This window comes from Sturnus vulgaris, chromosome 3, assembly GCF_052056855.1.
Source record: "Sturnus vulgaris isolate bStuVul1 chromosome 3, bStuVul1.hap1, whole genome shotgun sequence".
Classification (NCBI taxonomy): domain Eukaryota; kingdom Metazoa; phylum Chordata; class Aves; order Passeriformes; family Sturnidae; genus Sturnus; species Sturnus vulgaris.
Genome location: NC_142245.1, coordinates 95,145,048 through 95,166,902, shown reverse-complemented (window position 1 = coordinate 95,166,902; position 21,855 = coordinate 95,145,048). Strand labels below are relative to the sequence as shown.

Genomic DNA, 21,855 nt, shown 5'->3' with positions numbered 1-21,855 from the left:
GTTACTATAATGAGAGCAAGATTTAGAATGTAGTAGAGATTGAATATACTTCACAACTTTAGAAACTGAAGATCTCTTTTTCTCAGATGTGTAAATCTTAACAGATTCTATTGGGTTCAAAGCTTAAGTAAGGTACATATTCTAAAAGTTTTGTCATGTGAGCTGCATTTAGCCATTTCTAAAATCTTGTGAATAAAACATTCCCTGCCTCTGCCTTACAAGGAAGCATTGATTTGGGGACAAGTGCTTGAAGATGTGCTCTACTGTTCATCACTCTGAAGTACTAAATTACAGAAAGCCCTATAATGCTCTCATGCCCATACCTAACAAACTGTTTTATAGAAGGTTTAAATTATTAATATTGCAACAATAAAGCTCACAGCTGCTATTCAGCCCCTTAGTTGGCTGCTGGATAAAATTCTCTCCCCACTGTGGTGGGCACACTGCTAACACATTAGCAGATCAGGTTAAAGACAAGCCTCACAAAAATGGTGGATATGGAAGAAGTGAAAATATTAGCTCAGAAAAAAACTTGGAAACTTATCTTGTTGATGTTAAGTATGTGCAAAGCACTGCAGTTGAGGAAGTACCCCATTGGGTGCTCCTTATGTTGTCCGTGAATGTTTAGTTTTGGCTTCCTTTGAATGATCTCTCTGCAAAGGAAAAAAAAAAAAACAACCAAAATGCAAGCTTTGTTTACTGAACTGAGAAGTATGTTTGAGGCTTTTACACACACACCTCTTGAAAATGTCTTTTTAATTCATAGTTCTATTTTGGCTTGGACTCAGTCTTTTGAGTCCAGTCTTTAAAGCTGTTTTGAGTTAGGAATACATATATATTTAGGTTAGTACTGGCTGAAAATTATCCTGTTTCTGGTGGTCTATGCAAGATGGATCTGGTCCATGAAAAATACCTTTCCAATAGAGAGAAATCGATCAATTTTTATTATTTTCCGAAAAAATATTGTTTTCTGAGTCCAGTAAGGTATGTCTTGCCACTCATTGAAGGGTGACCCCATTAACCCTCATGATTTGGGATGTATGAACAATGGCTACTGCTGCTGTGAGTGCTTTTTTGATAAAAGAATGCTAAGAGTCTGCAAAGTGCAGACTTACTATCCCTTTTATTTTTATTGTAAGTAGACATGCTCTTTAATGGGGCTCACTAGGGAAAAAAAAATCCCCTTTCAAATGCCATTAGTCCACAGCTGCTGTGATGTCCAGCCCCAGCTAGACTGGGCATCACCTTGCCTGCCCTGGGGTCTGTGGCTGGTGTGCCCAACACTGTGGAATGGAATGGAATGGAATGGAATGGAATGGAATGGAATGGAATGGAATGGAATGGAATGGAATGGAATGGAATGGAAGGATACATTATTTTAATTGGAAGGCACCTCCAATGATCACCTAGTCCAACGGTGTGACTAAAGGCTGACCAAAAATTAAAGGAGTTATTAAACATAGTCTTGTTGCTAAGGACCTGTGTACTTACCTGCACAGAAGCTGGATACTTTCCTTCTTGAAGCCAAAGAGATTATTGCCAAACAACAATTCCTCTTTGGAGGCATTAAAGGGCAGTTATAAAAATGGAGGAAAACAAACCATTTATTTGAAACCTCTACTGTAAAGTGTGTGACCATTAAAATGATCATATATAGCCTTCCTTTTCCCTCCCTGCTGGCTGTATTGCACATGTTGTCACTGCAGCTCATAGTTTAGAGACCGTGTTGTGTCCCTAATCCTTCACAGTCCCATCAGAGTCATCACTAAGAGTTGAACCCAGAAAATTCTTATGAGTTTGTGTCAATGAATTCAAGAAGGTTATGCTAGGCCCAGATGTGTTTGGTGATAAGAGAGATGTTTAGGGAAAATCCCATCAAACAAGGTCATTCTGGTGTCCTGAGCTAAGCAGAAGAAACTATTAATGTTCAACGTGAGGATCCAGAAATGAGCTATATGTTAAGAAATGTAGAAGCACACCCTATTAATGTAGTTTTTGAATGTGAGGAAGTTATATGGTACAAAAAAAAGATTAAATTCTTACTGTTATCAACACACAAGTATAATGTGATATGCCATTAATTTACCTCATTTGATGGGTTTTTAAAATTTCTATCTTAGAAGCCAAGTGATGTGAGACTTCTTTTCTGTGCTACCTTCTGTTGAATCCTTGGTCTGAGGAACTGTAGGACTCTGGGTCATAAGAAAATCACGAAGCTCTTTCTAGTAGCTAGAAAGTTAGTAATTTTGTTCTGTATTTATCTCCCAAAGTGACCCAGGAGGCGAGAACAGGGTCTCCCAATTGGCAGCTTGTTCCCTGGCATCTATTCTGGTTCAAGATGCTACAGAATTTCTACTGAGATAAGCTTAGTTGGTCAGACCCTGCTGCTAATAACAAGTTTGTGGGTTCAATCCCTATGTGGGCCATTCACTTAAAATCTGGACTCTATGATCCTTGTAGGTCCCTTCCAAATCAGAATATTCCCTGATTCTGTACTAAAAATGCTCTGTTGGAGCAGGAGTTGTCAGAGCTGTCCTTACCTAGGCTTTCCAGCAAGGTCTGTATGTGAAATGATTTGACTCTGTAGTTCTTGGAAATATATAGCCTCTCCAAGCATTCATCTTCCCTCGTATGAAATAGCAATAAAAAGCATATATTCACAATGATATTTCAGGGGTTAAGTAATTAATGTGCTGAGTAGCTTAATGCAGAAGCACTTTGTATGATTAAGTACTGCTGTACTTAATTAGTTTAGGTATTTGTTAATGTTCTTTGTGGTCTCCTGCTGCGGTTTATTTAGAACAATTTTGCTTGGTCTTCCCATGGGAGTATAAAGGACGTTGTGCCCAGAAGAAAGCTACAGCCCTTGTTTCAGTCCCACCAAAAGCGACAGGACACATTAGCTATTGGGGAAGTCCAGTTTTATTGCAAAAATATTGGAACCCAGAGGAAATACTAATGCTGTTGTGCAGGACTGTGCACATGACCATTCATAATTCAAAAGCAACTACTTCTTTTCTTAGCACTCCTCTTCATCCTTGAGGCTAATAGTCTAGAAGCCTGTCTAAAAGTATACCTGCTATAATTCCTGGTATATAGTATCCTGAAATAAAGTTTGGGAGGATTTTACCAGGTCTCCCCATCTAATTCTTTACTCCGTTTGGGCTGCTTGGGAAATGCCAGAGACACAGACAGTCAGGCCCAATTCCTGAATCTAACTGCAGAAATAAAAGTGATTGTATGTGGTTGAGCAAGTTTGTACACCTGCACAATCATGGCTTAGTAGGCTTGTAATCAAGCAGCTCTTCTTGCTAAGCATTGCAGATGTGGCACTAAGAAATGTGGTGCTGACTGAAAAATAGCTGATAGCCACACCAAGAGAAAAGAGGGACCACTGTTCTTATACATCTCAGGTGTAAAGAGAAATCTTTGGTGAACATTGCTGCACTTCAACAAAGGAAAGATGGAGTTGTAGTGTCTATCCTCTGTGTGATAGACTCAAGTAATCCTTGTTAATGCCAAACTCAGATTTTGGAGACAGCAGCCTTCAATGACGGGCCAAATATACATTTTGATATGAAGAGCAGACAGTGACGTGTAACATTTGGTAAGAAAACACTGCCTGCCCTATGTTTTTTCTACAACTTAAAGAGAAAAAGAAAGCGAGAGTATTTCTTGATACAATGCAGATGTATCTCTTCCAAACTGATAAACTTTTGAAAACTGGTAATGCTTTCCACCTTGAGGCCACCACACTTGCCAAAGCTTCAAGTATTTTAGCCACAGCAATAGTTCCCTAATGTCTGAGAATCATGACTAACTATATAGGTGGGTAGTCACCTCTGAGCTTTAGACTTAGCCTATTCATCTATGAAAACACAGAAACTCATCTCTGCTTTTAACTTTGGTGCACTTTCTATTGGTCTACTTGCCCTCATCTTCCTTCAGCTATTAGCTCTCTTCCTGGTGGCTAGCATGATGGAGTCTCATTTCAGACTGTGGCTTCTAGATGCTACAGAAACAGAAAAAAATATTTTCACTCTTTTTTTTTTTTTTTTTTTTTTTTGGCATTTCTTATTATATAAGTGCATTAGTAACAATGCATGGCACAGGGAATGCAGTAATCGAATGTGCTGTGCAGAGCTTACTCTTTGTTGCTTAGCAATTAAATGTATGCACGTAGCAGCAGCACTGACAAAAATGCTAATAAAAAGTGACAAGTTATATCTCCAGAAAAAATTACAAGATTAAGGAAAAAATATCTGTCAAGATACTGGAGCAACAGCAAATTGCACATTTGGATAGATCATGTCCCTCCTGAAGGCAAGATCTTCAGGTACTGACCACTAGAGGGGCTGAGATGATGGAAATAGAAGGTATCCACATTTATAGCATGGGCTACAGACACACAGTTGTGCAAGCATGGTAAGGCTTTCTGTTGTTGTTGTTGTTGTTGTTCCTTTACTATTTGTACTTACTTTTATTCATAAAGTCTAGAAACATGTTCTGTTTCCTTTGTTTCATTTTTCTCCTTGATGTTCAGGTTTGCAGATTTTTCACAGCATTTCTGTCTATCGAATTTCTGACTTTCCTAGCAGATCCTTGTGTCACAGTATAAGGTTTTATTTATATAACGTGATGCAATCTATTCTGTTAATGTGAATAGAATTCTCTTTAAAACTCGTTCTTTAGGAATACTAAACTGCTTGTCTTTATTTATTTATTTATTTATAATTCGGAGCAAACATGAAGCAGAGGAACTGCACTATAGGCTGCAATTCTCAAAAAAGCCCAGCATTTAAAGATTCCTTTCTTTGTGGGATTTGTATGTTTAACCTTTCACTCCTTCTCTCTCATCTTTAATCTTCTTCCAAAATCTGTGTCACTTGTGCTGTGCTCAGGTAGTGCATTGCTTCTTGGGCTGCTTAATACTGATTTTACACTTGCTGTACTGTGGATAAACACAGTCATCAAGGTTTTTTAGCGCTTTTTCCAAACTGGCTTGACACACTGTTGCATGAAATTATTTTTACTACATTTAAAGAATAATTTACAGGTTCAAAGTAAGTGCTTTTAACTCATTTATAATTTCTGTGGTATTTAGCAAGTGTTTCTAGTTATATGGAGGATTTAAATAGTTTTTCTTCTAATAATTCTTTCCGGCATTTTAGAGTTTTTCCTTATTAGATTTCTGCTCACCAAAGTGCTGATTCTGCACTTGACAGTCTGCCTGCATAGTGAATTGCAGGATCTGGGCCCAATTTTGATCTATTTATATGATAGTCCATTTCATTTTAACTGAATGCAAGTACTAATTTGGCTGTACTTGCTTTCAGCATTATCTCAAGTTGTGCCAAATCATCAGACAGTCCATTTGGAGTTTGGCGGGGTTTGCTGAAGCTCCTGCATTTTTGGTCAAATGCTATTGAAAAAATGCTATTTATCAAAAAAAAAAAAGTATCCTAACTCTTGGCTTGGTTCAACAGTTCCGGGTCTTTATCTCCAGTTTTAGCAAATAAGGTGGACCCTGAATCAGTGCAGATCATGCTGTATTCTGTGTTAACAAAATGAATCAGGCTTCTTTTAATTCATGTACTATACCCCTTAAGAAATAAAAATGAAAACATACAGTAAAAATAATAGTTAAAAATTGGAACGTGACTTTTTTTCCTCCGCTTTCTTTATGACTGTATTTGTAGAACAGTAATTGAGATAACACTGCACACAGAGCAATCCTGTTATATGATGCAAACAGCAAAAGGCTATTCAATAAGTTTTTTTTAAACTAGTCCACCTTATGACTTCACTTGTTCTGTCTTTTTTCAACAAGGAGTCTTTTCGCATTAGTTAAGCAGGCAGAAATTATCTCATACAGATGCAACTATATTGCAACCCCAACCAGTGAGGGTAAGGAAATGAGTGTGTAAGATAGAAAGGAAGGAGAAGAGCAGCACATCATTGTGCTCAAATATTTTATGTGCATTTGGTTGTGATTTTTTTAACAAGATGTTTTACATTTAGCTCAGGACACTGAATCAAACATCCAGAAAAGGGCAGATTTGAATCCACAGGAATGATATAAAACAAAATTTTCCTCTTCCTCCTACTCTAGTAAATGCTATCATGGCAAAATAGGCTTTTAGAAAATCATTTTGATTTGTGAAATACTTTTCTCCAAAGGCTGCATTTTGAAAGCTCTTTCAAATAAGCCTGTGCTACCCAGAAGTAGCAGAAGTATTTCATGCTCTAGAAAGATTTCTTAAAACATATTTATGTATGCCTTCTTTCCCACATTACCTGCAATGGCATGAAAACACGGTGTGTTTATACATGTATGTATGTGTGTATACATGTATGTATGTGTGCATATATAATGCAAAAAGGAAAAGCAAATGCTTTATAGAGCTGTCTACTTAAATGTCTGCCTGAAAATGTATGCAGTACATTCTTTTTTAAATAGCCTCCTCCTGGTAGTACCTTCACTCAGATTCTCACCATTCCCCTACAGTGTTCTGTAAATACTCTGTGAGAATGACTAGCAGGGAGGATGATCTTGCATAACAGGCAGCTGACTAATTTAGACCAGGAACATTGATCTACAATGACTGAAATAGTCTCAGTCTTGTTCTGATTTTGACATTTGAAGTTTTGGCATCACACCCATGGATACTTGTGTAGCTCAGTCACCGGAAGTCACTGTTCATATATTTTACCATTTTCAGGTAGAGCAAGAGAAGGCTAAGCCATTCCAAATATAAAAAAGTTGGAATTTTTGTGTCATACGTGTTCCCGACACAGAGAGGGCTATGTTAAATTTTTGTGAACTATCTCTGCCCTATCCACATCTTTAACATATACCATAACAGACCCTCTTCTCCATCCTTCTCAGCATTCTACTTTTCCCTCCATATTTTATCCACTTCTCTGAGCACTGTGTCTTGACCTAAGCTGTTCTACTCTTTTCTCCATTTAGATTAATTCAGATTTTCATAAAAAGACTGCCTCCAAAAACTTATTGCAATAATGAAAGTCTGAGGTCCATCTCTCACCTGTATTTTCTTCAGTTTTGGACCACCCAGGTAAAGTTGGGTACAGTGACATATGTTTCATAGGCACACTAATTGTGCAGTTTCTTTGGCCAACAATGTCTTTGAGACATTGATTTAAATCAGTGCTGGACACTGCAAAGCCAAACACCGCAAAGAGGCAGGACTTGCTTGAGTACTGGTCTGTTCTGGGTCTGAAGCCAAGGGATGAAGCTGAGCTTGCAAGGTGGGAATGTCTTTGACCATAAGTGACTGCTAATCACTAGAGTCTCTTGGAGGTTAGCTCTGATGTTTCCATTTGATTGATATTCAACTCTTCCCATAGATATTGGTACATATGTCATAGTACGTGTATGTATTTGCAAATACGTATGAGAGTCCACTGAGGTCCTCCTTTAACTCCAATGAATTCTTTCTCCATCCATGCTCTTGCACTTCTCTTAGAAGAGACCTTAAAAAACTTCCAGTGTTATATTATGTATGTGCTACATAAATAGACATACATCTTATATTCTTTGCTACCAGAAAGATATGAGTCATAGCTGCAAGTAATTTTGTTTTGAGTAACAGCAAACTGGATCTGAATTCCTAAAGCAGGAAGAAGTCGGGAAGAAATGACTGTGTAGTTTGCTAGTTTTGTTTTCAGCAACGAATCCTGTAAAATAAACAATGCTTCATGAACTATATGCCCTTAGAAGAAACCCAAAACCTAACCTAAAACTGTAAAATATATTGGATTTGTCCATTTAGATTTGTATTCTTATTGCAAAAATACATCTAAAATTAGTAAAACATAGAAAAAGAATAGGTTAAGAAATGAGCAGACATTTTTGCAATTAATTTTTATAGGAAAATGAGCATTATCTTTTTCTCTCCTGTCACTCCCCAATGTGTCTTGCTTACAATAACCAGCTCACCAGTTTTAATCTTAACTACTTATACCTAACTTGCATCATTATGGAAAAAGTAAAACTAGTTTGAATCCAAATTTTCTTCCTCACTAACAAACACCCGAAGAAAGTGATGGGTAAAATTTAGGACACTATTGTATAATAAATGAGTAATCTGAGAAAATGTAATGCATAGACAACAGTCGCTCCTTGCTGTGCTGTTGCTCAGATACACAGCTTGTCTGAATCTAAACATACTGATTTATAAAAAGTGCATATTTGGTGATACATACCCCACAAGCCTGGAAACAGTGAACAGGAAGAATTATATTCATATAACAGGTTGCTGCCTATTTGAAAAAGCCCTTTTAGATGTACAGTAAGCTACAGTGGAGTTAAGCTTGTAAAATTACATTGCAATACATGTCTTAGCCTGTGACTGGGAGAAAAGGGCCTTCAGAGACATCCACTCAAAGGCTTTTTTTTCTTGATCAGTGCAGAAAAGAAACTCTTCAGTGAGAATAGCTTGGCATGTCTAGACCCCAGCAATAGAGAGGATGAAGTTAAACTTGCTTATAATTTTTAAAGTGTGTGATTTAGTGCTCCTGGGCTCCTCAGCAGTATCAATATGTGGTTGGAGATACTTGTTTATTGATGGACAGAAAATAATAGCTTCATCTTTGTTCTACAGAAAAGGCCTTTGCAACACAAAGGATTATAAATGTTCTTTTCAATAGTGTCATTATTTTTTGAAACATTTCTTTAAATTCATATTAACTACTGGTGCTCTGATTCTGAATATAGATGTGCTTATCAAGATATTTGTGGGAAATACTCTGTATTTCTTGAGAAACATAAGTAGTAAAGGAGTGCAGTAAAGGAGTCCCCCTTTGCCTGTGGGACCCATTCTTGCCATCAGAGAGTAAGCCTGCGATCTGTGTTATTTTATGGATGCCACAGAATCAATCTGGCAAGTCTTGGTATGGGACACCATTCAAACTGAGAGGTGGATTTCAGGGAAAGCTTGGCTTTATTTTCAACTGCTCAGCCTTTGCAGAAGATGAGATGGATGGAGTTTGCTCCCTCCTGCTGGACATTCCTGCCAAGAGGACAGCAGCTCGGAGTGCTATTTTGAGTAGGTTCTGACAGGAGAAGGAGGTATTTCAGTCGCAGTGATGCCATTCCCCAGCTCGGGGGATATTTGCCTCTAGATGGAGCCGTCCCCTTGCGGTACAGCGGCGCTGGCTGAAGCAGAGTCTCAAAGGTGCAGTGCTGCTCCTGGAAGGCTGCTCGGCAGAGCCCTGCACACAAGCAGATCTCCCTATTTACAGCAGACCTTTATCCCTGCTCCTATCCCTGCCTATTTTCTTGCAGGCTTTCTCTGGTGCTTCTTCTTGTTCACCCCTTGCAGCTCACTGTGTGTCTTGGCATCTTCCAGGACTACAGAAGTCACTTGTTCCTCAGCATCTTCGTTTTCTCCTTGAATTTATCAGCCAGCTGTGTTCTGTAAGATAGTAACTTTTTAAAGCTGTGTTTTCTTTATACTGTGTATTCAGTTCCTGTGATTGTGAATTTGCACTGTATTGGTCTGTGCTTTAGGTAAAACCAGGGCATGTCTCCTATGTGTTTGCAGCTTGGAATAATTTCTAAATAATAATTTGTCTCTTTACAGGTCATTTGATCCCAAATTTAGATTAATTTAATCTGAGCAAGATCAGCTCGTATTTTAAATACTGTCCCATTATAAATTACCTTGTCTGTGAATTAAGATACTTTGCCATAGCTTGTCCTGCTGCAACTGAACCCCTATAAAAAGCCATATTTAGAGCTGACTTCTTGGTTCCCAAGAAGCTGAGGCTGTGCATTTTCATTGGTCTGGGTATAAGCACTCCCAAACAGAACAAAATGTGTTTCTGTGCCAATCAGGTTGTGACATATTTTAAGCAGCATGATGGGACATAGTTAATAGTATACAGAGGTCACTTTATATTTTTGGCATTTCTCCAGGAAATAAAACAGGAGCACAAATAAGTAAGCAAGCATAACAGAAAACAGCCTAAATGTCATAATAGCACTCTACCAATAAATATCAGCCTTTTGGTGTACTCTCCTTCCACAAATTTTATAAGCTCCTCCTAAACTGCTTCTGCTTTTGTCAAAACCTGGATGCATGTTCATTTACTTGCATTTAAGACTTCATCAGAAGTAAAACCTTTCTCATATTCTCATTTACATTGAAAAATTTTAAGCAGATAATTGTTCAATATTTTCTATGACTTATATAGAAATTGCTGACTATTTTAAGCCAACAGCTGAATTCTTCAAACTTCTAGGAAGTACTTTCCCCCTTCTTTAATGTATCTAGGTGTCATACATGGAAATGATACACGAAAAAGTGACCACTGCTGATTTGTTGTTTCCTGTGACATTTAATACATTAGCAAGAGTTTGTTATTATGAAAGTGAGGGACTACAGGGAAAGGCTCTATTTTCCAGTTTGGTTTAAGAAATTAAGGTAGTGATAAGAAATATTCTGAGTTCTTACAGGTTGGGAGTCTGGTCTGAAGGGCAAGTTGCATATCTATCTTAAGAAAGTATTTGTGATTTTGGGGAAGTTCCATCTGTGAGTATTGGAGGTGTTGTTTGACTCCTTGGGGCTGGCAATGCTGGAAGAGATTCTGTAGATTTGGGTGTCGAGGGGACTATGTACCCTACCTCAGCAGCAGGAATAAGGCTCTGATGATGCTACTTCTCTACAAACCACAGCTCAGTTTGGTGTAATTCCTGCTGAAGGTGTCAAGTATTTTACCTGCATGTCCTGTATGCTGCGAGCACCCTGCTCTTTCTGAAAAAGGGAGAAAGGGTTCTCAGTGAAAGGACCTCATTGTATTGAAGAGTAATATTAAGAACTTTCACCTAAAGAAAACATCAGAAAAATCACATACAGGAAAAATAAAGGGAAGTAACTGAACTGATAAAGAATATATTGATCTGTCAAATATGTCACACTAAAAGCAACTAGCTGTAAGGAGGTAATTGAGGTGAAAAGAAAAAATAGGCTTCTTGTATGTAGGAGAACTGACAGTGGTGGATCAAGGAGGTTTTCAAAATAACAGGCAATACCAGGGAACAAAGTCATTCAGTGTGCTGAAAGGAACTTAAGTAGAAAGCTAACTGAAGTAAACAGATACAACTAAGAAATGTTTTAAATGACTGTTGAGGACACAGCCACTGGATACAATTTTAAAGTGCTTGGTATACTGAGTGACCATGAGATCAGGAAATATTACAGGCTCTAACCAGTTTGACATTTATATAAGAATACTGAAAAAAAGATAAGATAAAGCAAAGCCTAAAAAAAAGAAAACCCACCCAAAATTCATTTTACATATAGCTATTTCTTATTACAATAGATAGGGAATCTAACCACAGAAGATGAACTTTTAATTTCTTCTTATTAGAAATATTTGCAATAATGCTAAGAATAATCATCTGAATTTGGCTTACTAAATCTCCAGCTAGTGCCTTTTTTCTAGCATCCTGTACAGTGTTTTCTGGGTTTTGGCTTTGCACTGGCCAACAGCAGACAGCTGTTCCACACACACTGCTGAATCTGGGGGTCCACAAAGCATTTCCACCACAAGGTTTCTCCTGCAATACTTTTTCTTATATTCAGATGTGGAATAATATGTCTCAGCTCGGAGTCTATACTTAAAAAGATAAAAGCAACGCAGCTAAAAGGCTTATAAACTAGGATTATTTTTTTTGTCTGAATAATTTTGGTGCATTTGGTGAATTTTAATGCTTACGGAAATGAAAGATCTTATTGGAGGAAAAGAAAGTGTAGGCAGTAACCATAGTGACTTCTACACGTATCAGCTTTTTCAGTGTGCTTCAGTTCTAGGCTGCAAAATCCTGGATATCAAACATTTGTGGGTGCTTATTGGGCAATCATGATGCAGGGTTGATGCATGGGTGTTATTGTCCTTTCATAAAAGACAATAAACATGGGAACAAAAGTAATTTGCCAAGTTTCTTACTGAGGTCAAATCTAAATTATGAAAGCATCAAAGGGTGCCACTGTGAATATTAATGTTATTGCTGATGTTTTTCCTTTGCACACTAGCAGGATTTAATAATCCTGGGGATATGTGTGTCTTTGTCATGTCATTTTCTGGCCCTCAGTCATCCTTTGAGAAAACCAGGTTTACAGATGTACTGTAATATGCTTTCTTGTACTATTGCTAGAAGATTTTACTTCTTCCTGCATTCCACCTTTAATGAGTAGTGCTCACATTGTCTTTCTGCAGGAAACATAAAACTTAATAGAAATAATCTACAGAAAGAACATTTCTATTATGTTATTTGCTATGGCCAAAATAACTATTTTTAGTAGTCAGTCTAACCAGTAATTTCAATACACATTTTCACTGCTGTAGTTTATGCTAGAAGCCTCTGGATTAAAGTATTCAGCTTTTTTTTTTTTTGTTGTTGTTAAAATGATGCAGTTTCCGTATCCTATATTGTGAATTTTTTTTTTCAAATAGGAAGTATTATTAAATAAGATATATTTACATTCTAAAATAAAAGATTCAATTAGTTTCTAAAATAGGCCTCCTAAAGATTGCGATAAGTCAACAAACACTATTGGTTATTTGGATGTGTGTATATACATGCATCTGTTTACCTTTATTACTTTCAGTTAGCATGTAAGATTGAAGAGAATTTGTGTCAAAATGTATTTTTAATGCATATTGTGGCATCCACAGTACCCCATTTCCTCCCATTGTCACTATGTTTTTCTATCTAGCTCAGATTTGTCAGTGGGGAAAAGTCATGTAAGTGCTACGGGTTTCTCCACCTTTGAAAAACTTGCCAGTCCTACATTAACTTCAGATTTTGACTTTTCAAATTTCTAAGGGACAAATCCAGATTCTTGTTGAGCTGTTACACAAAGTCAGTATGAAGTAGGGTCTCAGAAAAAAGCTCTTCAAGAAGCTTTTTAAAAACAGATAGTGAGAAGCAATCCTTTCTTTGAAGTCCTCTCAATTTATTTAAACAAAACAAAAAGACTTTGTTTTCCCAGTTATATTTCAAGAGAATGTGCCAAGACAGGTGTGTCTGTCTGAATGGTGTTCTTGTAATTCATTATACCTGGATGCTCAAACCCAGCATTGGATAACACTGAGCCCTATATTTTTTTCCCTAAGAGCTAAATCATTCCATCTCACTTAACTAATGTATCGATTGACTTTATCGAGTCCATAATAGTTCTGAGTTTATGAGCTGTGATGCCTGGAAATGGATTAGTGCCAGTGCCTCTGATGAGATATGGCCAGAAGACGACTGTTTTCGTCTCTTGGCAACATCTGAAGTTACGGAATTTGACTTTGTTTCACCTTCAAAACAAAGCTTATCATCAGCCACAACAAGAACCTGAATATGATGTCAAATCCACGTTTCAACTTGCAAAGGTCCAAACTCTGGTACTGCAGTTGTTGCAGCACAAGACACAGTTAATATTGGGATGATATAATAGCCATATTTGCATACTGGCGAACAAAGCACAGAATATGTGAAGCAGAATTTTATTTATGCACTAGATCATCTAGACTGTGTTGCTATATTTAGCAAATAATCAAGAAATATTACTGAGACCTTGTAGGCTCTTTCTAATGGCTGTGATTTGGAGACAGTGCTTCAACTTGGAGCCCCACTGTGTGAGGTGCCTCCTTTGGGCTCTCCAGACCCTTTGAAAGCCTTTAACTGTCTGCAGCTGCTGTCAGTCTCTCTCCCCCTTTCCCAAAAGTTTGTCAAGGGAGAGCAGATGATTTGATATGAGATTTAACCTGATCATACTTCAGTAATCTTCAAGTCTTTCTCCTTTGTTTTATTTTTTCCATAGTTTCTAGAATGATTCTTTAGAACAGCATCTTCAGTTTTGTCATAAAGTCAACTGGTCATCTTTCAAAGACATCAGATATGTGTAAAATCAAAAACCAGATAGGAAATAATCACTTTTTTGTCTATTTTCACATCACTTTTTTTGTCTATTTTAACTTAGAAAATTGGGAAGGAGGAAAACGGGTAGTAAAGGCAAGGAATACAGGACTGCAAGTGAAGGTACTGTGACATAGATCAGAAAACAAAATGAGAGAAAAATGAAAGTCTGTCATTTATCACACATCACTGATAACTATTTTTGCTTAAAACAAAAACGATCAGAAAGCCTACACAAACATTCTCAGATTAGTGGTTTCTGAGGCAGTGTTACTTGAGAAAAATTGAGAAAAATAATGGCCCTGTTATAAAGTTTGTCAAAATGAAACAGTGTGGAGTTGAGAAATTTCTTAACTGCTTTAAGCTTAAACATACAGGGAGATCGGGTGGTTACTGTTTCGTTTTAATTTACAATAATAATTGTGAGATACCAAGTTCTTGACTACATTTTGAAATTCTACTGCAAAGAAATGGCTGGAAGCTCTGAAAAGAAAGAAAGGGAAAGAAAGAAAGGGAAAGAAGAAAGAAAGAAAGAAAGAAAGAAAGAAAGAAAGAAAGAAAGAAAGAAAGAAAGAAAGAAAGAAAGAAAGAAAGAAAGAAAGAAAGAAAGAAAGAAAGAAAGAAAGAAAGAAAGAAAGAAAGAAAGAAAGAAAGAAAGAAAGAAAGAAAGAAAGAAAGAAAGAAAGAAAGAAAGAAAGAAAGAAAGAAAGAAAGAAGAAAGAAAAGAAAGAGAGAAGGAAGGAAGGAAGGAAGGAAGAAGGAAGGAAGGAAGGAAGGAAGGAAGGAAGGAAGGAAGGAAGGAAGGAAGGAAGGAAGGAAGGAAGGAAGGAAGGAAGGAAGGAAGGAAGGAAGGAAGGAAGGAAGGAAGGAAGGAAGGAAGGAAGGAAGGAAGGAAGGAAGGAAGGAAGGAAGGAATATTAAAAGCATCTAACAAGCTCTGTGGCGACCTTGGTAAGAACAAAAAAGTGCAGTTTTTGAAGCAACCTCATTGCCTTTAAAAAAAGGCATTAGTGCTATATTTTTGTATATAGTCTTTTGGGATTGTCTTTCTCTTTGTTGTTATTACAGCTGTTCTTCAACACTTGCACTTAAAGGCAGCCAGATGTTTTTGCAATCTTGCCTCCAAGTGAGTGAGGGATCATTGTTCAGACAGCTGTCTTGCTCACAGATGCATCTTCCACTTTGATACTATCAAAATACGAAGAATTTCTGACATCCTACCCTGCAAGAACACAATTATTTTCATGTCAATAGTATGGCCATACCATAGCTTTGCTGGTCAGTGTTAGTACTATTTTATAGCTTATTAGTACTATTTTGCAGCTTTGATCTTCAATGAAGAAAACTCTCTCTCTAGATCTCCTGTCTGCCAAAGCCAATGTTTTGTCACAATAGCTATAATTTATAGAGAATCCAGATCTGAAATGCTCCAAGAATCAGATTTTTAGACTACGAGAATAAACCCTACTGAACATCTGACCTCTGGAAAATCTACCAGGCATCCTACAGTATCAAGGTTATGGTAGAAGAGAGTATTTAGTTCCTGTTTATATTAAACAATATTTTGTACAGACTTTAGGTCCATAAATGTTTCAATGCAGCTGCCTTTCAAAGAAGTGAGGAGTAAATTTGAAATGGAAATGACTCAGTAAAATGCAGTTTCACAGACTGAAATAAATCAGGCAGAACTTTTTATCCTTTTCTTCCTATTTCCCAAGAAATTCTATTTCATTTAGAAGAGTTACTAAATGCAAACCATGATTGCCCCTTATCAATCAACAATTGTGCTAGCAAGGTTTTGTAAAACAAAGTAAAGCCCTCCTCATCTTTTAAATAAAACTTCTGCTCTCAATTATTTAATATTCATATGGAAATTAAAATTATGGTTTTTTTCTGTCAGAACAGGTAATTTTTTATTTGGTAGAGTTTTTTTACACTTGTATTGCTAATGGATTGTGAAATTAAAATTTTCTTTGGGGCACCAGCATGGCAGCTGGTGGTATAAAATTGAGCTTGTAAGCAGAACTTTTTTCTGATTGTTTCAGGCATTAAGTAATAATTTACTGTGATTATCATTCTTAAGTATTTATTTAGTTGTGATACCTGTAAATGATATTTCTAACTTTTTCTAGGAAATAGGATTTTGAAGAGTAACTAAAAACTGCACATTATTGTTCATCAACATTGCTATATGATAACAAATTAAATTTGGCCTTATGATGATGAAATCCCCCTTTAAGTTTTCCATAGTTCTGTTGAAAAGCAAAAGTGATGAATCTCAGAGGGATTTAAGGAAGAATCTTTGCTTAGGTACAGAAATGTGATGCCTGTTGCAGTAATATCTGCTCAATGGATCCCATCAGTTCAGTTCAGCTCCTCAAGAGATTTACACACAACTAGATCTGGCTAAAAGAATGAGGATAAAATGTATAGCCCTTAAAATTTTTGATCATGGCTGAAAACATTATGCAGGATAGCAGACTAAAATTTCCTTGTCCAGGACTTGCTTAATTTTCCTGTTTGTTTGCCTAATTTTCCTATTTATTTGCTATAGAAACAAGTGGAAGTGCAAGTTCTTATAAAGCTTTTTCTTGTTTTAGTGAGTGTGAGCCTCATTAATCGATATGCACATGGGGTGGCCTAAGTAATACAATTAAAGGAAGCATCACACAATTTGCTGTTTTCCTATTCTACTTCTGGGAAAAGATGGCATATAGGAATTCACCTTTTATTGGTACTGATTGTTAGCTGTTTGCAATTTAAAAGGACAGCATTGTAAATTTTTTTTAGCATAATTTTTTTGTTGGTTTGGTATTTCGTCACTAATTAATATGTTACAATGATACTGGAGATGGCAGAGTTTCTTGTTACTTAAACCAGCAGAAAAACTCATTTAACTGAAACAATTTGTTTTGTCTTTGCTTTAGAGACAATCTACTAAAATATCAGTAGTTTAGAAGGTAACAACCTTTGGCCTCCTACCTTTCAGAATGGAGTTTCAATAATCCACTAGTACTCTACAACTTAGGTTTCAACTCTAAGTAGTGGAAAGCCCAGACATTTTAAAGAAGATCTAGCCTTTCTAATTCTTTGCCCAGATATATTCAGATTTATCAGCTCTCTGTAATGTCTGGAGAGATTTAGTTTCCAGTTATGGTAGAAAGAACAAGCAAAACAAAAGGAAGACCAGTAGGAATTTCAAAGGTGGTTTAAGGACATTTAGACTTATTTTTTAGGATATAAGGGTATTTAAAAGATCCCACATGTAAAGGAAAGGCCTTAAGAGGGATAGAATATTATGTTATGTAGTCTGCACTTTTATCAGATGTCCAGTGTACTTGCTTAGTATTAGATCTTGTGGCTTATGACAATCTCACCATGACCAAGTGCAGCAGCTTTGCTTTCACTGAAGTGACTCATTCTTTCAGTATAATCCTTCCTGAGACAGCAATATACATGGAGTATTTTCTTACAATATCTCCCTAAACAAATGGGAACTGTTGTAAATGACATTTACATTCTCTTTAGCACTAGGTTTTATAAAGCTTAGAAGCCTTTAGGCACAAATCAGAACTATCGAGGCATCTTCCATGGACTATGTTTAACATTTTCCTCTGCATGGGAATGAGCTCTATGCTCATCACGGTGTTCTTGGTAAGCACAAAACTAGGTTAAGGAAGAGTGGTGCCACCCTTTGGCTCAGATGCTGAAAAAGATAATTGCTTTAAGAAAGCATGCACTTGCCTACTACATCCTGGGAACAGCCTTGAAAGACTTTGTACATTAACAAGGAAATACGACATTTGGTGTTTCCCAAGGCAGGACTGAACTTGATAAAGCAGTGATTAGTTTTCTTTTTAGCTATTTTCGGTCTTTTTTTCTTCTCCTCGTTTCCATTTCAGCAGCTTTTATCTAACCAAGAGAGAAACTTCTGGACCATCAATCTCAGTTACACTCACACACACTTCTACTTTCTAACTGTTTCTTGTGTTATCTTTATCTTTTGTCATGGAAACACATGGAAAATATTTATGCCATCTGGATACACAGAGTATATGCTTTTCTATTTCCACCCAGTACTGAAATGAAGGGGTTATGATATCCAGAGCCAAAGCTTTGCTTCTGTCTTTTCCTAAACAGCATATTTAAGGAGATCAGCTAGTGTTATCTTGAAGATAAGCACAGAAGGGAGGGAGGGAGAAGGAAAGAACCTGCTTGTATCTAAATGGCTATTCAATGCTCTGAAGTTGTTTTCTCCAATGTTTTCAATCTCTAAGGAAGGAGTTCTTCTCTTTAGGGTGCCTGTAAAAAAGCCATTGAATTCTTTGCTTTGACAGCATACTGTGTGTTGTAGCCATGGATGCTGTGTTCAGATTTTGCATTCAACCTATCTAGACCTGAAATGAGTCACTCGGGTAGGAGTCAACTCTGAAAGAGTTGCTTTTATTATTAAAATTTGCACTGCCTTGCCTTTGAGACCCTCTCTTATGTGTAATCTAGAAATTTAGTAGAGGGTGGTCCCTGGTCCAAAGAAACTATAAAATAAAGGCAAAGTATTAAAAGGGAATGTACAGTAGAAGGGCTGGATTTCACGAAGTAGACTGTTTTGCTGGAACTACATCAATGGAAATGTTTATAAAGTCCTCTCGGGGTTTTTACTTTTAAGCTTTAAAGTTTTCCACCCTGAAACCCCAGCTTGACTGGTGTTCTGGTGAGCACTGTCCAAACATTAATGCAGATGGATTCCTGTGTATTAAGAAGTTGTTTGGATGCAGCTCAGTCTGTTCAAAGCAGGAGTAAGTAAACCAAGATTTGTGGAGATACTGTTGAAAAATGCCCTCAGGTATTTTTTTTTTTTAATCAGGAAACCTTTTTCTGAAGTTCTTACCAACTTCTGCCAGGAAAAATATTAATTACAAGTTCTTAAGCAATTTGCTTTAGCCTCTAGGCACAATTGAGTCCCTTGAGGAAAAGGTGGGTAAGCAAGTGAAGGCTGTATCACCTTAAACTCTCCTCACATCTCTATGTGTTAAAGCAGGTAGATGGAGACTAATTTCAGCTATCTCTGAGTATCATAGCATTTTCCAAATACATATATTTAATGGAATGGTTTTTCTTAGGAAAACACTATTGTAAGAAATTAAATCCATGTAGCTAGTGCATGAAGCAAGCCTGTCTAGCAGCCTGGATTTCAAACAGTCTAAAGGGTAATTTGATACAGTGTTCATATTCCAAGCTCCTGTGACAAGCAGCTGCTAATTCTAAAAAATATTCACTGAGAGTGGGCTAATTTGTGTGTCAATGAAGCACTGGTCCTTTTTGCTGTCAGTGCATATTATAAATTTGCAAGGAAAAAGGATATTCAGTCTTTTATTATTTGTTAAAAAGAAACTGACAGCTACACTTCTTAACTGAGAGTGATTTTGTTCATATCTACCAGTATCCTTGAGAATGCCGAAGGCATTTGAAAAGGAGCCACTGCTCTGTCATTATGTTTTATCTGTCTTACTACCTCTCTAGGGTTTTTTCCCCAGTTTTAGGTGTGTGGGTTTTGTTTGTTGTTGTGGTTTTTTTTTTTTTTTTAATGAGCTTTACTAGAGAGGTTTAATGCTCCTCTTCATTTACAGTCTTTTAGGTGATTATGCAGGAATCATGGTATCACATCAGAAGAAACTGCTGTAGATTGATGGGACCCCATCAACCACCCTGCCCACTCAATATTATAAAAATTTGTGTCGTCAGTAGTCATGACGTTTTGTAGGAAGTTGCCCATTTATGGATACTAGAGCAAATGATATCATCACAATAGGTGGCTCCTGTCTAAATAGGATCATTTGTGAAATGAGATTACAGGCATTTATCTGGGAAACAGGAGACAGAGGCACCTGCTTTATGTAATTGATATCCTGGGGAATTATTGTGTACAATAATCAAGAAAAATCTACATTTCTAATTCTATTATGTGGGAAAAGAACCTTTCTTTTTTCTGCCTGCATAAAACAAACCCCACTTCCACATGGAATAAGCTCCAGACCATGTTTTCTATTATGCTTGAATATATGGGACATGCATTGCAATCCTATGCTTGCCACACTGCTGCAGTATACTTGTTTTGCAGAGCTCTGTAGCAGGCTAGTCAAAGCTGTGACTAACCAGACCCTTGGATACATACTCTAATCTCTGGCCTTTATTTTTACAATGAATTTGATTTGTTCATTGATTGTATTTTTTTCTGATTTGTGAGAAGCTTCATGCTCTGTGTTTGGATGCTGACTGCAATACAGCAATAGTCTTTGATACGGTAAGTCAAAGATGACTCATTTCTTACTCTTGTGCCTTCAATTTATACTTTCTACAACACCATCTCATCAGGTAGAAAATTATGTGTTAATTAATGTCGAAGTAGTTAATTTTCAACAGATGCTCGTCCCTTCCCTCTCCCGAGCACTTTGCACCATGTTTTTTTTCCTACTCATGAAAGCAATATGTTTGAACTGCCTTTAAGTAAAATGCTTTTGCTGTGATATTTTTAATAATATTGTCATCATTTTACCTATTCTCTAATTTCTACAATAAAGAAGAAAATAGATCACATGCAGAGATTTGGAACTTAACATGTGATGCTGGAATACAATAAGTTCAGTTCAATATTAACCTTTATTACAGTGAACACAATTGGAAAGGCAAAGAAAAGAAAGGATCTTTTCAGGGATTTATACTTCAGATAAAGTAGAAGGGTTTCAGTTTTTATTTGAGTATGAATACAGTCAGATACATTCAGCTACAACAGCCCTTATTTCATGTGAAAGCAGTGGAGAGAAAATGCCTTACAGAAAGACAGTTTTCTTTGTAATGCAGCGTGCAGAAGATTCAGTAGTACTCCTTATCGAGTGCACTGCATGAGATAAGAGCAAAGAACCCCACATATTTGCTGCACAATGATGAAAGCCTTTACATTAGAAAAATGTTGCTAACAAAAAATGCTACTAAACAGAAATATTCTTTAATGAGCTTTAAAAAGTGCTGTGATCACAAACACAGTCTGCATTCTTTTGGATACCTAATATTAATTGTACAGTAAGGGTTAAGATTTGATATAAGAATTTTTTTTTTTTGAGAAACCTACCTTTAAGCAGAGGTGTGTAAGATCAGTAGGTTACTGGGTCTTCTTCAGTAAAATTCATTCAATCCTGGTTTTAGAATTGGCAACTTTGCAGCAAGTGAATAGTGTTCAAATGCCTTGAAATGCTTCAATATTGGAAGTATTCTCTGTATGTATTTTTCTCCTTCTCGTTCTCTAAACTTTTCAGCAGTAGAAGTTGGGGGTGCTCTTTTTTCACGAGTATTATCCCTTCTAGTTTTGGATATACCTATCAAAAAAAAAATCAATACATTTATATTTTCCAATCTAGATTTCTGTTATGCAGGTAAAATAGCTTGCTTTTTAAAAGTTTATGCAGGAACAAAGCCATAAAGGAAAAAAGAGAGGTCTGTATAAAAATGAGAAAAAAGGTTCAGACTGGCTGTCATCAATTCACAAGTTGTAATTTCTGTTGCTTTTTCACTGCTGTGGAGAAGTTTGAAGGTTTTATTTCTGTAGTATCAACATGATTATTTTACAGGCATGCATTAATATCAGTTCCTGCATTTGATCATGATTAGTTCATGGATCCATATCTGTCATGTTTTCCTGTCATTTAAGACAGACTACATCCTTTCCATTTAGCAACAAGTGACCAACATGATCATGTAGTGCCCAGTACAGTACACTTTAAAAGGTATCTTCTGAAATGTGAAAACAGTCAAACAATATTTTTGCTAGATATACAAAATCTGTGTGTTTAGCAAAGTTGGTGACTATTGGCATCATTTTTTGAACAAAACATGCTGTTTTAAAATACTAGCAGGCAGTTGAAGGT

The 21,855-nt window shown here is 36.7% G+C and overlaps 1 protein-coding gene across 28 annotated transcripts in view; it reads left to right on the top strand.

Moving 5' to 3' along the window:
* The window catches only part of DLGAP2 (DLG associated protein 2), a 454,715-nt gene that overhangs the window by 112,189 nt on the left and 320,671 nt on the right, over nucleotides 1–21,855 (top strand). For 10 of the 28 annotated variants that reach the window (XM_088162334.1, XM_088162330.1, XM_088162331.1 and 7 more), the window contains exon 1: nucleotides 4,109–4,425. The exons of 4 other annotated variants lie outside the window; for them this stretch is intronic. Coding sequence is in view for 6 of the 24 variants with exons in the window: in XM_088162313.1 (XP_088018439.1) it covers nucleotides 4,423–4,425 (3 nt within the window). In the remaining 18 variants the exon portion in view is untranslated. Of the gene's footprint in view, nucleotides 1–4,108; nucleotides 4,426–7,588; nucleotides 9,443–14,734; nucleotides 20,238–21,855 lie in introns of those variants that run through there. 14 more of the 28 variants (XM_088162335.1, XM_088162329.1, XM_088162332.1 and 11 more) reach the window with 4 other exon arrangements.